General features: G+C 40.2%; 1 protein-coding gene and 1 pseudogene across 1 annotated transcript; both read right to left on the bottom strand.

The window, feature by feature from the left end:
• Positions 1-3,262: 3,262 nt before the first annotated feature.
• On the bottom strand, positions 3,263-7,328 carry si:ch211-218c6.8 (apoptosis facilitator Bcl-2-like protein 14). Its single transcript, XM_047349973.1, has 7 exons — positions 7,301-7,328; positions 6,846-6,947; positions 5,463-5,559; positions 5,158-5,235; positions 4,474-4,532; positions 4,125-4,397; positions 3,263-3,392 (listed from the first exon to the last, which is right to left on the bottom strand). The coding sequence occupies exons 2-7, from the start codon at positions 6,936-6,938 to the stop codon at positions 3,375-3,377; spliced, it is 618 nt and encodes a 205-aa protein (XP_047205929.1). The 5' UTR covers positions 6,939-6,947; positions 7,301-7,328; the 3' UTR covers positions 3,263-3,374.
• Positions 7,329-9,294: 1,966 nt separating this feature from the next.
• LOC124857904 lies at positions 9,295-14,807 on the bottom strand (annotated as a pseudogene).
• Between the last annotated feature and the right edge of the window lie 1,320 nt (positions 14,808-16,127).

The following is a 16,127-nucleotide window of genomic DNA, read 5'->3' as shown; positions in this document are numbered from 1 at the left end:
GATTAGTCAGCAAAACTTCCACCTATAGGAGAAAAATTGATTGTTAATGAATGAGCTGCATTTCCTAGGAACACTGTCTTCCTTCTGGATGAGCATCACCTGTTGAAAAACTTTCATCATTGTTTGTTTCACATATTCACTCACATCTTTATATTATACCAGTAGGTGAAGTTGTTAGTATCTCATGTAGACTGACATATACTGTTGCATTTGGAGAAGATCTCAGATTAAATAAACTTAGTTAGAGCGTCAATCCAGGTTCATTTTGTGTCTGCAGACTTTAGCCAATTTTTCTTTTCTTTCTTTTTTTTTTTATACATAAAGAGCAAGATTCAAAACATTTTCAAAAGGCAGATTGTGGCAGAATGTAGACAAAACTGCTTATTGATTGACAAAATAACATTCAAGCACACAATCACCATATTAAAAGGCTCTACTTCTAGAGAATCACTAAACTTCTGGGGTCCGGTTTTGGCCCGCGGACCTTGAGTTTGACACATGCAGAGGTAGAGTTACAATTTTTTTTTAGACCTTTCAGCAGAGACAGGCTTCTGCTGTTTGCAGAAGTTTTATCTTTGTTTTCAGGCAGCTGCATCTCTTTGTCAAGGTCGTTTCACAGAGCTGAAATTTAACTTCTCTCAAAGAGGAAAAATCAAGAATGCAAACAATCTGAGCCAAATATGGAATTATTTCCCTGTAAAATGAATCTTTTGCATTTTATCATGATATTGTTGGTAGTATAACACCATAGAATGATTTTTAAAGCACCTGTTTCTCACTAATGCTTGCCTACAAAATCTTTTACTCTCAGATTACTTCTTTAACAACATTCTGTTCTCTCTTCTCTAGTCATTGTTCACTGGGTTGTCCAGTTGGACAGTTTCCATGTTGTCCACATTGTCACCTCCTCTTTTAACTTCTTTTACCACGTCCTCTAAAACCATCTCTTAGTCTTTATAATCTAACCTGGGATGGGTGGCGGTCCGCCCCCCTTTATTTGTTTTCAGTTAAGCTGAAAGTTTTTTCCTGTGCTTTTCTTAAGGCATCAGTATTATGGCTATGTCAGTTAAAAGCTGCTCTTATTGTTGTTTTTTTAATTTTAATTCATCTTTTTGTTTTAATCTGTTTATCAACTGTGAGCACTCAGGGACTGAAAAGTCCCCTTTGAAATTATAATCTGGCAAGGTTTTTTATTGTCTCTTGAATCTTTTGAATGCATAATCTCCAGTTTAAGATCCCCGTGTAGTTTTAGGATTTCAGTGATAATTAAGTTACCTGAAAATCCGTATTTTTATGCCATCGTGTACATATTTCTGTTAAATCAGAGCTTTTTCTCTGTTCTTCCCCATTGTTCTTTGTTATTTTTCTCTTTTTAGTTTTCATTATTGCTAATTTTAGATCCCCTTGTAATTTTAAGACATCCTTTGTATCTAATTTGCCCAAAAACCCATGTTTTTTATTTTTTATTCCATCTATGACAGATCATACCTGCTCCTTTTACATAGTTCTCCATAAACTTTACCTCCCATTCTAAGTCAATTAGTTTACTTTGTTTCTTCCCCATTATGTTTTATGTTAGTTTAATTATAGTATAAATGTCCCAGATAAAAGGTCACTGGCATGAGACTTTAAGGAGAGGACATTAACACGGCCTTCTACTGCGACTAATTCGCAGCGGTGTTAATTTTCTGGAATGAAATCCGACCTGAATCTCCAAAGTCACCAGTACGTAGTTTTAATCTGGGCAAAAGAAAACACAGGACTAGCAGAATCCTGCTGATTCTATTAAAATGCTTAGTCCTCCATACACACACAACACAGTCACACAGTTAGTTTCAGGTACCTTGTAATTTTTCTAAGTTAACTTGGTGTTATTTTATGAGCTCAATTTACTCCGTTCTTTTTACTTGTATAGCGCTTATTCTATTCCCTCGCAGGGGAATAACCCTTAGTCGTTTTATTTGGCCCCCTTCTTGGCGGGGCCCTGCCTTAATTTGTCACTATTCCTTTCACGGTGGAATAAAACCATCCCAATGCAGCGTCCTTACCGGCGACGCACTACCAACGACTTTTAAGTACTTTTCTTCTTTTATTTATATAGCGCTTACTCTATTCCCTCCCAGGAGAATAATCCTCAGTCGTTTTCTTTAATCCCCTTCACGGCGGAATTGTACCAAATTTGTCACTATTCCTTTCACGGTGGAATAAAACCATCCTAATGCAGCGTCCTTACCGGCGACGCACTACCAACGACTGTTAAGTACTTTTCCTATGAACTGTATTTTAAAACTGTCTCACCTCGGAGTTGACTTCTTGGTGACTCTTTGGACCCTGTGAGAGTCACCCCGCGCAGAGGAAGGCAAAAACCCACTGGCCAGGTGTGAATTCACACACACCGGGACTTTCAGCCACTCCGGCTAAAGGAGGCTGTGCAGCGGTGCTTCGCTCGACGTCAGGCTTCCCCCACGGATCCCAGAGTCACTGTTAAAGCAAAGAGAAATAAGGTTATTGAATTAATCCGGCTTCGAAGGACCAATAAATGTTAGGTATTATTTAGTCAACTCAGAGGTAAGAACGATACAGTCAGAGTTACTTGTGACAAGGGTAGCCCACTTTGCAGTGAAACTACAAAGTTTTGACACCCTATCTCTTTATTTATATACACAGTTCAACAGACAGTTCAGACAGGGTGTGTGTGTGTGAGACGGAAAGGAGGCTGGTTCACACAGAGATAACAATGATCTCACACACACAGGGAGGAAGGCATAGTGCAGGTGCCTTGCAACCCAAGGTTTTTACATGAGTGATAACAAGTCCTCACACCCATCCAACACTTTCTTCTTTTAATAAAAGAAAAAATGGCTGTACATATACATTCATGTGCATATTGTTGTCTTCATCCTTTATTTGCTCTAAAGTTTATATATTTATACTTGATGTCTGTTTACCGCAAGAACATTAAACAAAAGTACAATTTTAGCCAATAAAGCTGATTCTGATATTGGGGGGGAAAAAAGTGGCGTGAGAATGGAGCCTTGAGGAACTCCATATGTGATCTCTATTCACTCAGATTTATAATTGCTAAATGACACAAAGTGGTTTTAATCTACCAAATTAGATCAGAACCTGTATCGCACAGTACCCACCCACTTTTCCAGTCTGTCAGTATTTTCTAATTGAATGTATCAAATGCTGCACTGGGATGGATGGATGGGGATCAGTGTTCTTGATCAGAGGTTTTAAATGATTGCAGCTGTAATTGTCAGTTTTTTGTAATTTTGATTTTATTCTAAAACATTCAGACAAATGTCTTAAGTAATAAATATCTTCAGGTGATTCACAGTTTGGTTGCATTCATCTAACAGATCTGCAGATCAATCAAAGGCTTCCTCCTGATGGACACAGAAACAAGATCAGAGATCATTTCACAATGAAGCAGAGGAAAAACAAAAACTCAAACGGTCATCTAATACTGAGGTTGTCCAACACTGGAGCAACAATGTTCAAATATGATACCCGAGACAGAAACATCTGCACTGTATTTCTTCTGACATTAATTCAAGTTTACTTGGTCAGGGACGTTTCACAGTCAGTGTCACACAGTCACCGCTGTCCTGTGTGTAGATAGGCCTACTAGCCACCAGCTAATTTCAGGCCCAGGCCCAGTCCCTGTATAGAGTAAACTATTCTCCTAAGGTATTAAAAAAAAGCTAAAGATTGAAAACAAAGCAAAGAACAAGAATCCTAAAATAAAACTATTTTGTAAGAACAAATAAAGGAAAAGCAGTTACTGTCAGTAAATGTCAAAACTGGATCAAATCCCACAGCACCTAGGACTGCTGGGACAGGTAAGCTCTTCCAGAGGATACAATATCTGCTCTGATTGGCTCCTGCTCTCAGCAGCTGATATCCTGACTCCTCAGATCCAACTGGGATGAACCCTCTCCTGATTGATTCCTGCTCTTAGCAACTGGTATCCTCACTGCTCCATCAGAACTGACCAGGGGAACATTGTTCTCCAAACTGATAATACTCTGACTGCTGTCTGCTGCAGGGAACATACTGACCGCTTAGAACTACTCTACACAACAGTAATCAAACCAGATCAGAACCACACTTCTCACCCAACCTCCATGCTGCTGGACCCAGCCAGCGTGGTTTTCCTCGATGTATCTGGTTCCAAACTGCAGTACTGTCCTGCGGTGGACCACAGTGATGGCTGACAGTCTGCTGGTCAACTCAAAGACCCAGGCAATCCTCTGCTGCTGGACCGGACTGTCAGAGCCCGCCGCCCGCCCCGATGGTGCCACCAGGTTTTGCATGGTGGAAGTCAGCTTCTCAAACAGGTTATAGTTTAGGTTCTGAAGCTGCTGCTGCAAGGCTGGGTTCTGTTTGAGCTTAGCGTGAATAAAAACAGTTATTAAAATACAGTTTGGATCTGTGGGTTGGCTCTGGATCTGGTTTAGAACACACCTTCACATTAATGTCGTCTCCAAATGTTATCATCAGCTGGACAAGTCTCTGGATGATCTCTGCAACACATGGAACAGATCAGAACCTCATCCATCCAAACAAATACTACAAGGATATAAACATGGAAAGGTTTTAGCTATCTACAGCAAGGTGGTTCTGAAAGATTCTCCTAACACCAGAGCATTCAAGGCGTCAGGATTAGGAATAAAACCTGTTTCCCATCATGTTCCGACATTTTCCCCTAGAACAGACCCCATTAACGGCTTTTTCAGAGAAATCTGAGTTCTGATGTCATGAAAGTATCTCCCGGATTCTTTCATGGTAGAGAACATTCCCAACTGGACAGCGATCTGGAAAACATTGAACTGGTCAATGATCTTCTGACAGAAGTTAAACGAATTAGTCCCAGACTCGCTTCTACAAACTGAACTTTTGAGGATGCTAGTTTTATTTTCAATCCTGACACCATGGCCCGGTACTGATCCGTCTGCTGATGGAGGAGCTTCCATATGTGTCTGTAGATTCTCTAAACTGTTTGGTTTGTTACTGCTTTCAATTTCTGACGGGTTCTGTTTCCAGAACACAAAGTTCGTTGGTAAAACCCAGACAGCCGTCTGATTTGTCTTGTCTGTTAAAGATGCAGCTGCTGTCTAGGGAATTCAAGGTAATTTTGATAGGTCTCACCATCTTGTGTCTGCAGGTTCTGCCCGGTGAACGGTGGCAACACCACGATATTCGCCAGCCGCTCCGGGACCGTACTCTCTGTGGACCAAACAGAAGCGTTGTAACAGATACTGTTTTTCTTTTTTTTTTAAATGATCATTTTTATAGCATAAATCATGTAAAACCAGGTTTCCAAGGAAACAAAGGAGCTACCTGCTCCAACAAGAGACAGCTGCTGGAAACACCTGGAATGATCTGTTTAGTGTAAAAAGCTGGTGCATGCACACTCAGGAAGACCAGGTGTGTTTCTGCAGAATGTTTCTGACCTTTGTTCACAGATTCAGCTTGACTGGTGGTGTCAGCCTTATAAAAGGAGAACTGCCGAAATCCTGATAGTCTCCTGGATAGCGGGATTGAAGGGCCCTGGGGTATGGGGTAAGAACGCTATCAAAAACAATGTGTATGTAAAGACGGAAATGTGTGCATATTAGTCAATAGTTCTGCATAAGTAAAATCCAAAAGAGGTATTGTATATTTTCTCTATAATAATACAAAATAAAATGTTACAGCCTCAAGAAATTACAAACACAAAGTTCAAGTTTAAAGTTGTGGTTTATTCTTTATTAATACAATATGCTATAACAGTTTGTGAATACGATTTATTTTCTATGAGAATACGAATTTACATCAGCGACTTGGCGTCACGTGATCTCAGGCTGGTTAGTGGAGCACAGTTAGTCGATTCGCGTTGCGCATGCGCTGTCACACTCCTCACCGCCAGTAAACGTAATGCTGGAATGGGAGATAATTCAGTCTAAAAGGGATATTAGAAACAGAGGGGAGATGGGGGGAGAATCAAGAGTATTATAAATAAAGCATTGTTCTTATTTTCATGAAATACAAAACTAAAACATAGAATATAGTGGGTGGAGTTATACAATGATGTACATTAGGTGGCAGTATGCACCTCTGAATTTGTTGCGAACCGCCAGCAGAAGAGAAGCAGCAGCACTAGCGCCAAGATGACGGACCAAGAAACTACGGTACAAAGTCAGGTAATGTTAAAAAGTTTGTACATGTCTTAATGTCGTTAATATATGCTCTTGGTCCGTCATCTTGGCCTTAGTGCTGCTTCTTCTTCTTCTTATGCTGGCGATTCGCAACAAATTCAGAGGTGCATACTGCCACCTACTGTACATCATTGTATAACTCCACCCACTATATTCTATGTTTTAGTTTTGTATTTCATGAAAATAAGAACAATGCTTTATTTATAATACTCTTGATTCTCCCCCCATCTCCCCTCTGTTTCTAATATCCCTTTTAGACTGAATTATCTCCCATTCCAGCATTACGTTTACTGGCGGTGAGGAGTGTGACAGCGCATGCGCAACGTGAATCGACTAACTGTGCTCCACTAACCAGCCTGAGATCACGTGACGCCAAGTCGCTGATGTAAATTCGTATTCTCATAGAAAAGAAATCGTATTCACAAACTGTTATAGCATATTGTATTCATAAAGAATAAACCACAACTGTAAACTTGAACTTTGTGTTTGTAATTTCTTGAAGCTGTAACATTTTATTTTGTATTCTTATAGAGAAAATATACAATACTTCTTTTGGATTTTACTTATGCACAACTATTGACACATTTCCGTCTTTACATACACATTGTTTTTGACAGCGTTCTTACCCCATATTCTTACCTGATACTGGGCATATACCTTTGGACATGACCTCAGCCTGCAGTATTCCTCCAGCAGCTGCAACACGTTGCTGCTTTCCTGCAGACACTCCATCTTCACCTGCTGGGGATGGAACAGATTACAGTTCACATGTTCTCAGCGTGTTCTGACCCGCAGAGATTCTCCTGGTCCAGACTCATTGGAATCTGCTCAAGTGGTCTGGATCAATAGTTCTGTCTGTCTGAAGGTCGGTCAGTTTTTCTTTGAACTGTGTCTGCTTTTTCCATTCAGATGGTACCAGATAACTGGGTTAAGATCAGATTGGTGTGCAGCTGGACATTAAAGAGTTAAAAACAGAAAAAAAAAAACCTGTCCTAAAATCATCTGTTGTCTGAAGTTAAGTTCCTGCTCTTACATTATGGTTTCACTTTCCAAAGAAACAACATACATACACGTCCCGCAGCACCTGAACGCACCCTAAATGCCTCCCAGCGCGCGTCTGTGCACAATAACACCTAACTGTTCCCTCGTGGAGTCCAAAACCGAATCAGAAGAACCAAACCTTACCTTAAGCCGAAGCTGCAAGCCGCCAGAAGCTCGTCTTCCTGAAATGCGCCCACGGCCGCTGGGTGGCGCTGCACCCCATCAGATCCCCACAGCTTCTGACAGACAACTGTTCACACTTGCCTGAAAATGAAGCATAGGGTGGAATAAATAATTTGATTACTTTAATACAGTTTTAATACATATGACAAACTAAAAAAACAAAAGCACATCGGCCTGTTCTGACAATAAAACTCCAACGGTGTCCCATATTCAGTGTTTTATTCTCTGAATCAACTGGTCAGGAGCAGTTAAACCGGGCATCACATACTGCCCCCTATTGGTTAGAAACAGGTAGTCTCACTCTGAATATTTATCATTATGTTTATTATATTTACTAAATATTCAGCTTAATATTTAATCAGTTACTCGAATATTTATTTTTCAGCTTTCTACCGCTGCGACATCCTTCACCATTGTTGTGGTTTTACTGCCGAAGTGCACTCTGGGAACTGTTGTTCTCCCTCTGTGACAGCTGTAAGCAGTAGAAAGATCGCCCTCTTCCTTCCTGAAGTTCTGACGATCGCCCTCCAGAACACTACTGATTCTGTTTCATGTTTATTTTGTCCATGATCCGGACAATTCTGACCCAGTTTTGACTGTAAAGTGGTGGATGGACGCTGGTTCCTCCAGGATCCTCAGCTGCAGGTTTACTTGTCCTTCAGATGCTCACTGAGAGAACTGACGAACGCTTACTTAAGGGCTCGGGCATCTATCCAGACGCCGCTCCCAGAGTCCTAAAGGTTACAGGCAACTCAGCCACTAAACGGGCACCCAGTCTCGTTCTCCATTATTTACCAGTCTCCTCACTTATGGGTTTGATCAAAGGTTCGCTTTCAATCTTAAGTGTAAAGGTGAACGGTATGGTCAAAATAAAGAGCCTCTGCCTACCTGAGAGCTTTTTCCTGGAATAACCTGCTGACACAGGACATCTTGGACACAGATACAACCACAAACATGCCAAAACAGTTTAAGCAGATCCTTTGCAACCTCTCTGCAAACTGTGGCTTTAGACAAAAGATCCCAATCTGACAAAATGCTACAAGAACAGCTGATTTAATGCAGTAACGTTTATTTGACGTTCCTCAGAATAACTGTAGGAGGGGGAAGCTGTGAACTCAAAAGTCCACATCTTCCCAAACATATTACAACACTATTTTCACCTTTGATATTTTCCCCCTGACATATTTGGTAGTTTTCTAGTTGAATTGTACTGGATAAATGTCACATCAATGCAGAAAAACCTTTGAAATTATTTATCATGATCTCAGATTTTTACCAGAGGTATGTACACTTCTGAGAGCCACTGAATTAAAGTTTTAGATGTACCCTGGTTTCTGAATTATTTGAAACACTTAATTAATCATCTGTGTTATTATTCTTCTATAAATATATATATTCTTTTTTATAGCTCTGTGAATAAATCACATTATTTTGGAAGGATGTTGCAGCTACCAACACTGAGGTAACATGTAATTAGCAGGAATGGGTATGAATATATTTATTGAAGCAGCTTTTGTCAAACTTTTATCTGTAACAAATAATTTTGTAACAGTAATACTGTCATTTTCAGAATAGATCCGACCCACATACAGAGAACACTCAGAGGAAATAACTGAAAAGTAAAAGGTGTTTATTTACAACAGTGAGTCAGGGACATGAACAGGTAAATTCACCAACTATATGAAAAGAGGGGAAGAGAACTGGTGAAACAGGGAACTGATATGTTGCGAAAAATAACGTAAGGTAATTTCTGTAATCAGGAAAATGGCTTTCTAAACAAATGCCGTCAGGTCGCCAGGGATAGAATAGAATAGAATAGAATAGAATAGAATATGTTTGTAGAAGCTGTAGGAGCCTCATTGCTGGGTTCCCTACATTTGTTGCCACAGAAGTGACTGGGACATCTGAATTCAATCACTTTGGATGGGGGAGTGAATACTTTGGCAATATTGTGTCTCTGCAAAGTAGCACAAAAGTTAAAATCAATTCCTTAAATTAGACGGTTTACTTGGGCGTCAGAATGTCCAGATCTTTCAGCTGCTGCTCGAACAGATGGTTGATGAGAGCCACACCAAAGCAGTCTCCCAGCACATTCACCACTGTGTTGCTGCGGTCTCTGAGGGGCACATAGGAAAAGAACAAACATGCAGTTAGACTCAACTCTGGTTCTCTTTAATGGGTTTCTTCGTCTAAAACATGATGCACCGGATCTTCTTCAGCTCAGACCTTTCCCGGCCACGTCAGTCATGAAGGTTGGTTTTTTCCATCTTTGTTACACACGTTCTCCACAGCATTTGATTACTTTGTGCAGATGAAAGTAGGTGATCCAATAAATTCAGTTTTATAGGCAAGCTAAAAAACATTTCTGATTTTGGACCAGTATAATTTCAGCTAGGGTCTGATGGTTAAAGTAACAGGCTGTGACCAACGAGTCAAACTTACAGGAGCCACTCCATCACTACCAGGAGGAAGGCATCGTTTGCAGGCAGTCCCACCGCTGTCAAAAACAAGAGCGTGGTCACAGCTCCCGTTGCTGGCATCCCTGCAGCTCCAATGCTGGATATGGAAGCAGTCACTGCAAATCAAGCAATTCTTTCTCAACTATAACACATAACATATCATGCCATTCCCTCAGCACATGACTTCTCTCAGTTACTGGCACCTATAGGAAGCCGCGTACCCGACTGCAATTATCTGGGCCAACTCCAGCTTGATGTCGCATAGCTGGGCAATGAAAATGGCTGCAACCACTTCATAGAGGCAGTTCCATTCATGTTTAGGCTGGTGGCGATGGGCAGCATGAACTGGTTGATTTTTCTCTCGACCTTCAGTATCTCTTCACAGCATTGAAAGGTTACAGGCAGAGTGGCGGAGCTTTGGCACAAAACACATCCTTTACTTGAGCGCCGTTCGTATAAGGAAACCATAAAAGCGTCACTCCTTGACAACGAAGGAACAGTCCTTACCTGGACGAGACGATAGCTGCAGTCAGCAGGGCTTTTGAAACCTGCTTGAAGAGCACAAAGGGGTTCCGCTTGACAAGCACCAAATAAAGCAAGAGAAGAACAATAAATGAGTGGACGAAGAGCCTGAAAGAGACAACAAAGTCACGCTCAGTATTAAAGACATGTGCTGCCTTACAGAAGTATTGAACTTTTTCACATTTTGCTATGTTAAATCCACACACTTTAATCTGTTTTGGGGGGATTTTATACGATAGACTAACAGACAGTGGTTGTAAAGTGGAAGGAAATGATGCATGGTTTCACAATAAAATCTAAGAAGAGTTTTGTGCCTCCCTGAGTCAATACTTTATAGAACTACCTTTGCTGCAGTTACATCTGCAAGTCCTTTGGATGATGTCTCTTCCAGCTTCGCTCTTTCATACAATGACAATTTTTCACTTTCTTCTACGCAAAATAGCCCGAGCTCAGTCAGACTGGATGTAGAGTGTCTGAAAACAGAAATGTACACAAGCTGCCACAGACTGTCAAATAGATTTAGGTTTGGACTTTGACTTGGCCATTCTAACACATGAATAAGCTTTGATCTTTAGCTGTATGTTTAGAGTCGTGCTGATGGAAGATGAATCTCACCACAGTCTAAAGTCTTTTGCTGTGTCTAACATATTTTCTTCCAGGACTGACTTTTATGAAGCTTAAAACATCTTCCTATCAACTCTGACAAGCTTCCCTGTTACTGATGAAAAAAAGCATTCCCACAGCATGATGCTGCCACAACCATGTCTCACCATGGGGATGGTGTGTTCAGGGTGATTTGAAGTTTTTAGTCGTCCAGTCAGTGAATTCTCTTACCTGAGCTGTGGATCTCTGCAGCTCCTCCAGAGAAGTCTGGCTGTCTTGGCTGCTCCTCTTGACCCCACCCCCAGTTTAGGTGGATGTCCATGTCTTGATAGATTTGTAGTTGGTCCATCCTCTTTCCATGTTCATATAATGGATTGAACATAGTTCTGTGAGATGTTGGGTTATTGTTGTAGAACCTAACCCTGCTTTAAACTTCTCCACAACATTCTCCCTGACCTGTCCTTGGTCTACATGATGCTGTTTGTTCACTAATGTTCTCTAACAAACCTCTGAGACCCTAACATGACTTCAGGATGTTTGGGGGAATCAGCGTAAGGAAGGACAAATATAAATGCATGCTGCACTTTATCTCTAAAAAAATTAGAAAACCATCTATCATTTTCCTTTCCCTTCACATTTATATTCCACTTTGTGATGCAAAGAACTGTATTCATAAAAGCTCCATTTCAGACGGGAAGCTAAAACATTTTCACCCTCTGAACATGAAGAAGTAGGAAACCAGTGCTACGGTTCTACATACATTCAAAACACAATTTGTTTTTCTTTGGTCACTCTGGTGGAGTTGAACGTTGCTACCTGAGGAGCAGTGGCGTCAATCTGACAACAAGGCTGAAACAGACAAGGTGGACATACCCAAGAATAACCTTCCGAGTTCAATGACAGATTCCCAGTTTTGAACCTCAACCACGTGGCTTGCGATCATGAACAAAACTCCGATTGGCAAGTACCTGAAACAAAAGTCAGTCAAATTGAAGAAGTTAAAAAAATGAAGGGTGTTATAATTTATTTTAAATAAGGATCTGTTAAAAAAGAAAGAAACAGCTGTCCTATGTAAATACAAGAACAAAAATTACATTTTAATGGTACATCACCAGTGACTTACCCCTGTGTTTGACTAATTAAGGGCCTGTTTATAAACTTAAAATCATTCTAATTTGATAAAGTAGTGAAATGATATACTGTTTGCTCTTACCACAACATCCAAGTAATTATAATTTGTATGCCTTCGTTGAGGCTTTTAATGGCATCCACAGTGGTCTTTGCTTTTTCTCCATTCCTCATCATCAGGATGCCGATGATGAAAGACCAAATGATCAGTCCCAGCATGTTGGATCCAGCAATATAGCCGCCTGTGAGTCGTATCTCTGTGCCATTCTGCGCCAACCAACACAAACACCCTGCTTGTGATCCTCTAAAAGTAATATTGTAGGAGTACACAGTCTTGCTAGAGAATTCATACCACGTTCCCACATCAAGTCAAGTTAAGGCCATAAATCTGTGAAGTATATGTCCGGATTTGTAGGTTTTTGAGTTTTGTTTTGGATCTTACTCGTAATTGTTTTATTCTCCAGGTGATGCTCTACTAGTTATATCTCTATGTTCAGTTTCTTACCTTTTCTTGTATTTTGTTTATGGTGTATTTTAGTTTTGTTTAATGAATAAAACATTTATTGAGGTTAGATTGTGTATTTCTGTTTAGTTCCAGTCATGTTTTGGTTTCACTCTCTGCCGCTGAGATCAGCCTCATTCAGCCTCATTCAGCCCACCTGCTTCATGTAATCAGTCTCACTGTTTTCACCTGTGCCACGCTCTACATCAACCCTTCTGTTCAGTTTGGTCCTGTTTGGCCTACGCCTGTTTAAGACTGCTACACCCATGCCAAGTTGTCCATGTCGCTCCTGCCATATCATGCCAAGCTTTAGGTTTTTGTAATTAAATCTTTTCAGTTCACTGATCTGTTCCTGCCTGCTGGTCTGCATTTGGGTCCTACTCCAAGAGCTTTTTCAGACATTAGTGCATAATTGTGAAGAGGAAAGAAAATATCTCATCGTTCTAAAAAACAACAATCTCAGCAATTCTGTGTGTATTCTCATTTTTCTAAACTATATGTTGTAGCCCATAGAAAATTATGCATATCCAATTATCCACCTGTGTATGTGAATTTGTTTTTCTTCATCAGGAACAGAGATGATGGGAAGCTAAATCCAGAACAATCTAGGAAGGAAACCTGTCAGAGGCTGTAAAACACTTGAGACTAGGGTGGAGATTCACCTTCCAGCAGGACAACCACCCTAAACACACCACCAGAGCTACAGTTGAATGGTTTAGATCAGGGGTCTCCAACTCCAATCCTCAAGAACTACTGTCCAGCAACGTTGAGATGCCTCCAAAACAACTGAACCAAATAACTGAACTACCCCCTCACCATGTCACCAAGTTCTGCAGAGGCCTGGTAATGCACCATTTATTTGATTTGGGTGTGTTGGATCAGGGGTGCATCTAAAAATGACAGTTTAGTAGCTCTTCAGATCTGAAGTTGAAGACACCTGGCTTGGCTCAAAGCAGATTTGTGTGTTAGAATGGCCTAGTCAAATCCAGGCCCAAATCCAATTGAGAATCTGTTGCAAGATGCTAAAATGGATGTTCAGAACGACTACACCTAATCTGACTGATCTTGAGCAATTGTGAAGAATGAACAAAAATATTGGGTAAATCTGTCTCTCTCTAAACCCTTAGATATGAGCGTGTACATGGTTGCCTATCCTGTTGTCTCTGAGTTCCTCTCTAATGGACTGGCGACCTGTCCAGGGTGTACCCCACATCCAACCCAATGACCGCTGGAGATGGGCACACAAGCCCCACAGGTGGGCTTAATACAAACGCGCATCACATCTTTAAGCTTTTTATTTGTAAGATTCATGAAGCCATGTGTCTTTTTTTACAATTAAGTAGTGTTTGTATTGGTCCAAATAAAATACATTGATGTTTGTGGTTGTAATGTGAAAAAGCTATGAACACTTTTGCTGTATAATAAGAACAAAAATCTGAAAAAATACTGATAGTGGATCATAGGATGGCTTGTCTTCATCTACTTCAACCAGAACTATCTCGGTCCTGTACTGGCAGAAAAAAAGAAATGTTCACTTTCCAAACATAACATTGGAAGTTAGAAAGTGAGCTGTGGACCTGAATAAAAACATACCTGTTTGTAGCAAGCCTGAATGAAGTTCTCAGGAACCATGTTTCTATGTGAGTAAAAGGAAAGCTACTCAGAAACTAAGCTTGTAAATGTCAAAGACACCAAAACATGAGGTCGTTATTTTTCACCAGTTTCATATCATCTCTTCACATAAACAAAGATGGATGGACCATAGAGGTCAGAGATTATAAAGACTTCTCTAAGAAGGAAATAATAACCTGAATATGGAGAAAAATATGATTTCTGTCTGAACACTTTTCCTCTCACCTCAAAAGATCCATGAGGACGACGACAACGGAGAAAGGATGTTGCTCCTCATCGTCCTCGTCTGTTGGCGTATTTGTCACACCAGGCTGGAGTAAGAGCACCAGAACTATTCCTGCAATACAGAGTCGCAGGAAGGATGTTAAACGCAATAACGCAAAAATCTATGTGAAAAACTGCTACCTGTGATAAAGTTACCAATTAAATTTATAGCTATTTTTTTAGCTTTTCAGTTTCTTTCTATAGGCGACATTGAACCCTAATGCTGTTTACTGTAAATAAAAAGGAAAGTCTATCATTAATTTCATAAACGAGTAAAATAGTGACTAACTACGTCATTTACAGAATACATTCTTAGCGGGAGGAAAATGTGTGAAAATGATCAAATAAAACAAGGTTGACTGTAGAATATGACCTACAGACGTTCCAGTCACATTCAGTAAATTAGAATATCTGATCTGTTAGGAATAACCTTTATTAATATTACTCATAGCTGTTTTTCCCATTTATACCATAGTGATATAAAGCATAAGTTCTGTTTCCCTTTTGTTACAAGAGGATAAGAAGCTCATAAACATATAGTACAAGGATAAATGGCCCAAGGTTTGTCATGAACAACCTGTGGCTGGGGCACTGGGTTTGATGGTGGAGCAGCCGGTATAACTGGTTTGATTAGAAAGCAGCACACTTAGATTAAGTATGGACACCCGCTTCTACACAACCTACCAGATAGACACCACAATGGTGACACATAGTCTACTGATAAACACTGAGGGAGGGAACATCCATTGCATTGGAGTGCCAGATATAAAACTACATGTGACCTTCTATCGAGACTCTTCGTCATCCTCTAACAGACGGTGACGGTCCGAGACGGGAGCCTCAGCGCTGATCTCTGTAATCATTCCTCTGCCTTAATTTAGATTAAAGGAGCTAAAAGTTAGAAACTGTTTGAGAGTCGTTCCTTTAAGAGCCAGAGTTAGATAAAGTGTGTGATCGCTTCTGAGGACCAAGGACCGGAGGAACTCTGAGACGTCTGACCGCCAACAGGGTGCGGTGGCTCGGATAGATCCAATGAGGCTCGTTTGTCAGATTAAAATGAAAACCTTTCAGAAGGAACTAAAACTTTTCATTAAGACCACATTTCTGTATGAAAATGTTTTTTTTTGGTCTGATTAATATTGTAACCATGTCATGTTTTCATTAGAAAAGCATAATTAAATGAAATAAAGGCTTAAAAACATCAGTCTGTGCATAATTATCTGTATAATGTGTTTCACTTAATGAATGTTACTGAAATAAATGAACGTTTCAACAATATTTTAATTTTTACACACAGATCCTGACACATATCTGTTTTATTTTAAAAAATTGGCATTTTGAAAAATAAAGTCACAGTTCTAAATAATAAGAAAAAGTGGAAAAAAATAACTGGTAATAAAGCAGTTCATCCCTTCTTATAATTGCTGGTCAGCTTTTTGAATGTTTCCAATGGCATTCTGACTATATTTGGTGATATGCTCCTTGTCTCTGAGGTAGGAAGGCCTACTTGCCATTACCCTAATCTTTAGCTCCCTCCACAGATTGTCCATCAGATTCAGGTCAGGACTCAGATTGCGCCTGTAATCA

Source organism: Girardinichthys multiradiatus, chromosome 2 (assembly GCF_021462225.1).
Source record: "Girardinichthys multiradiatus isolate DD_20200921_A chromosome 2, DD_fGirMul_XY1, whole genome shotgun sequence".
In the NCBI taxonomy this organism is placed as follows: Eukaryota; Metazoa; Chordata; class Actinopteri; order Cyprinodontiformes; family Goodeidae; genus Girardinichthys; species Girardinichthys multiradiatus.
This window is presented reverse-complemented; position numbering and strand designations above follow the sequence as displayed.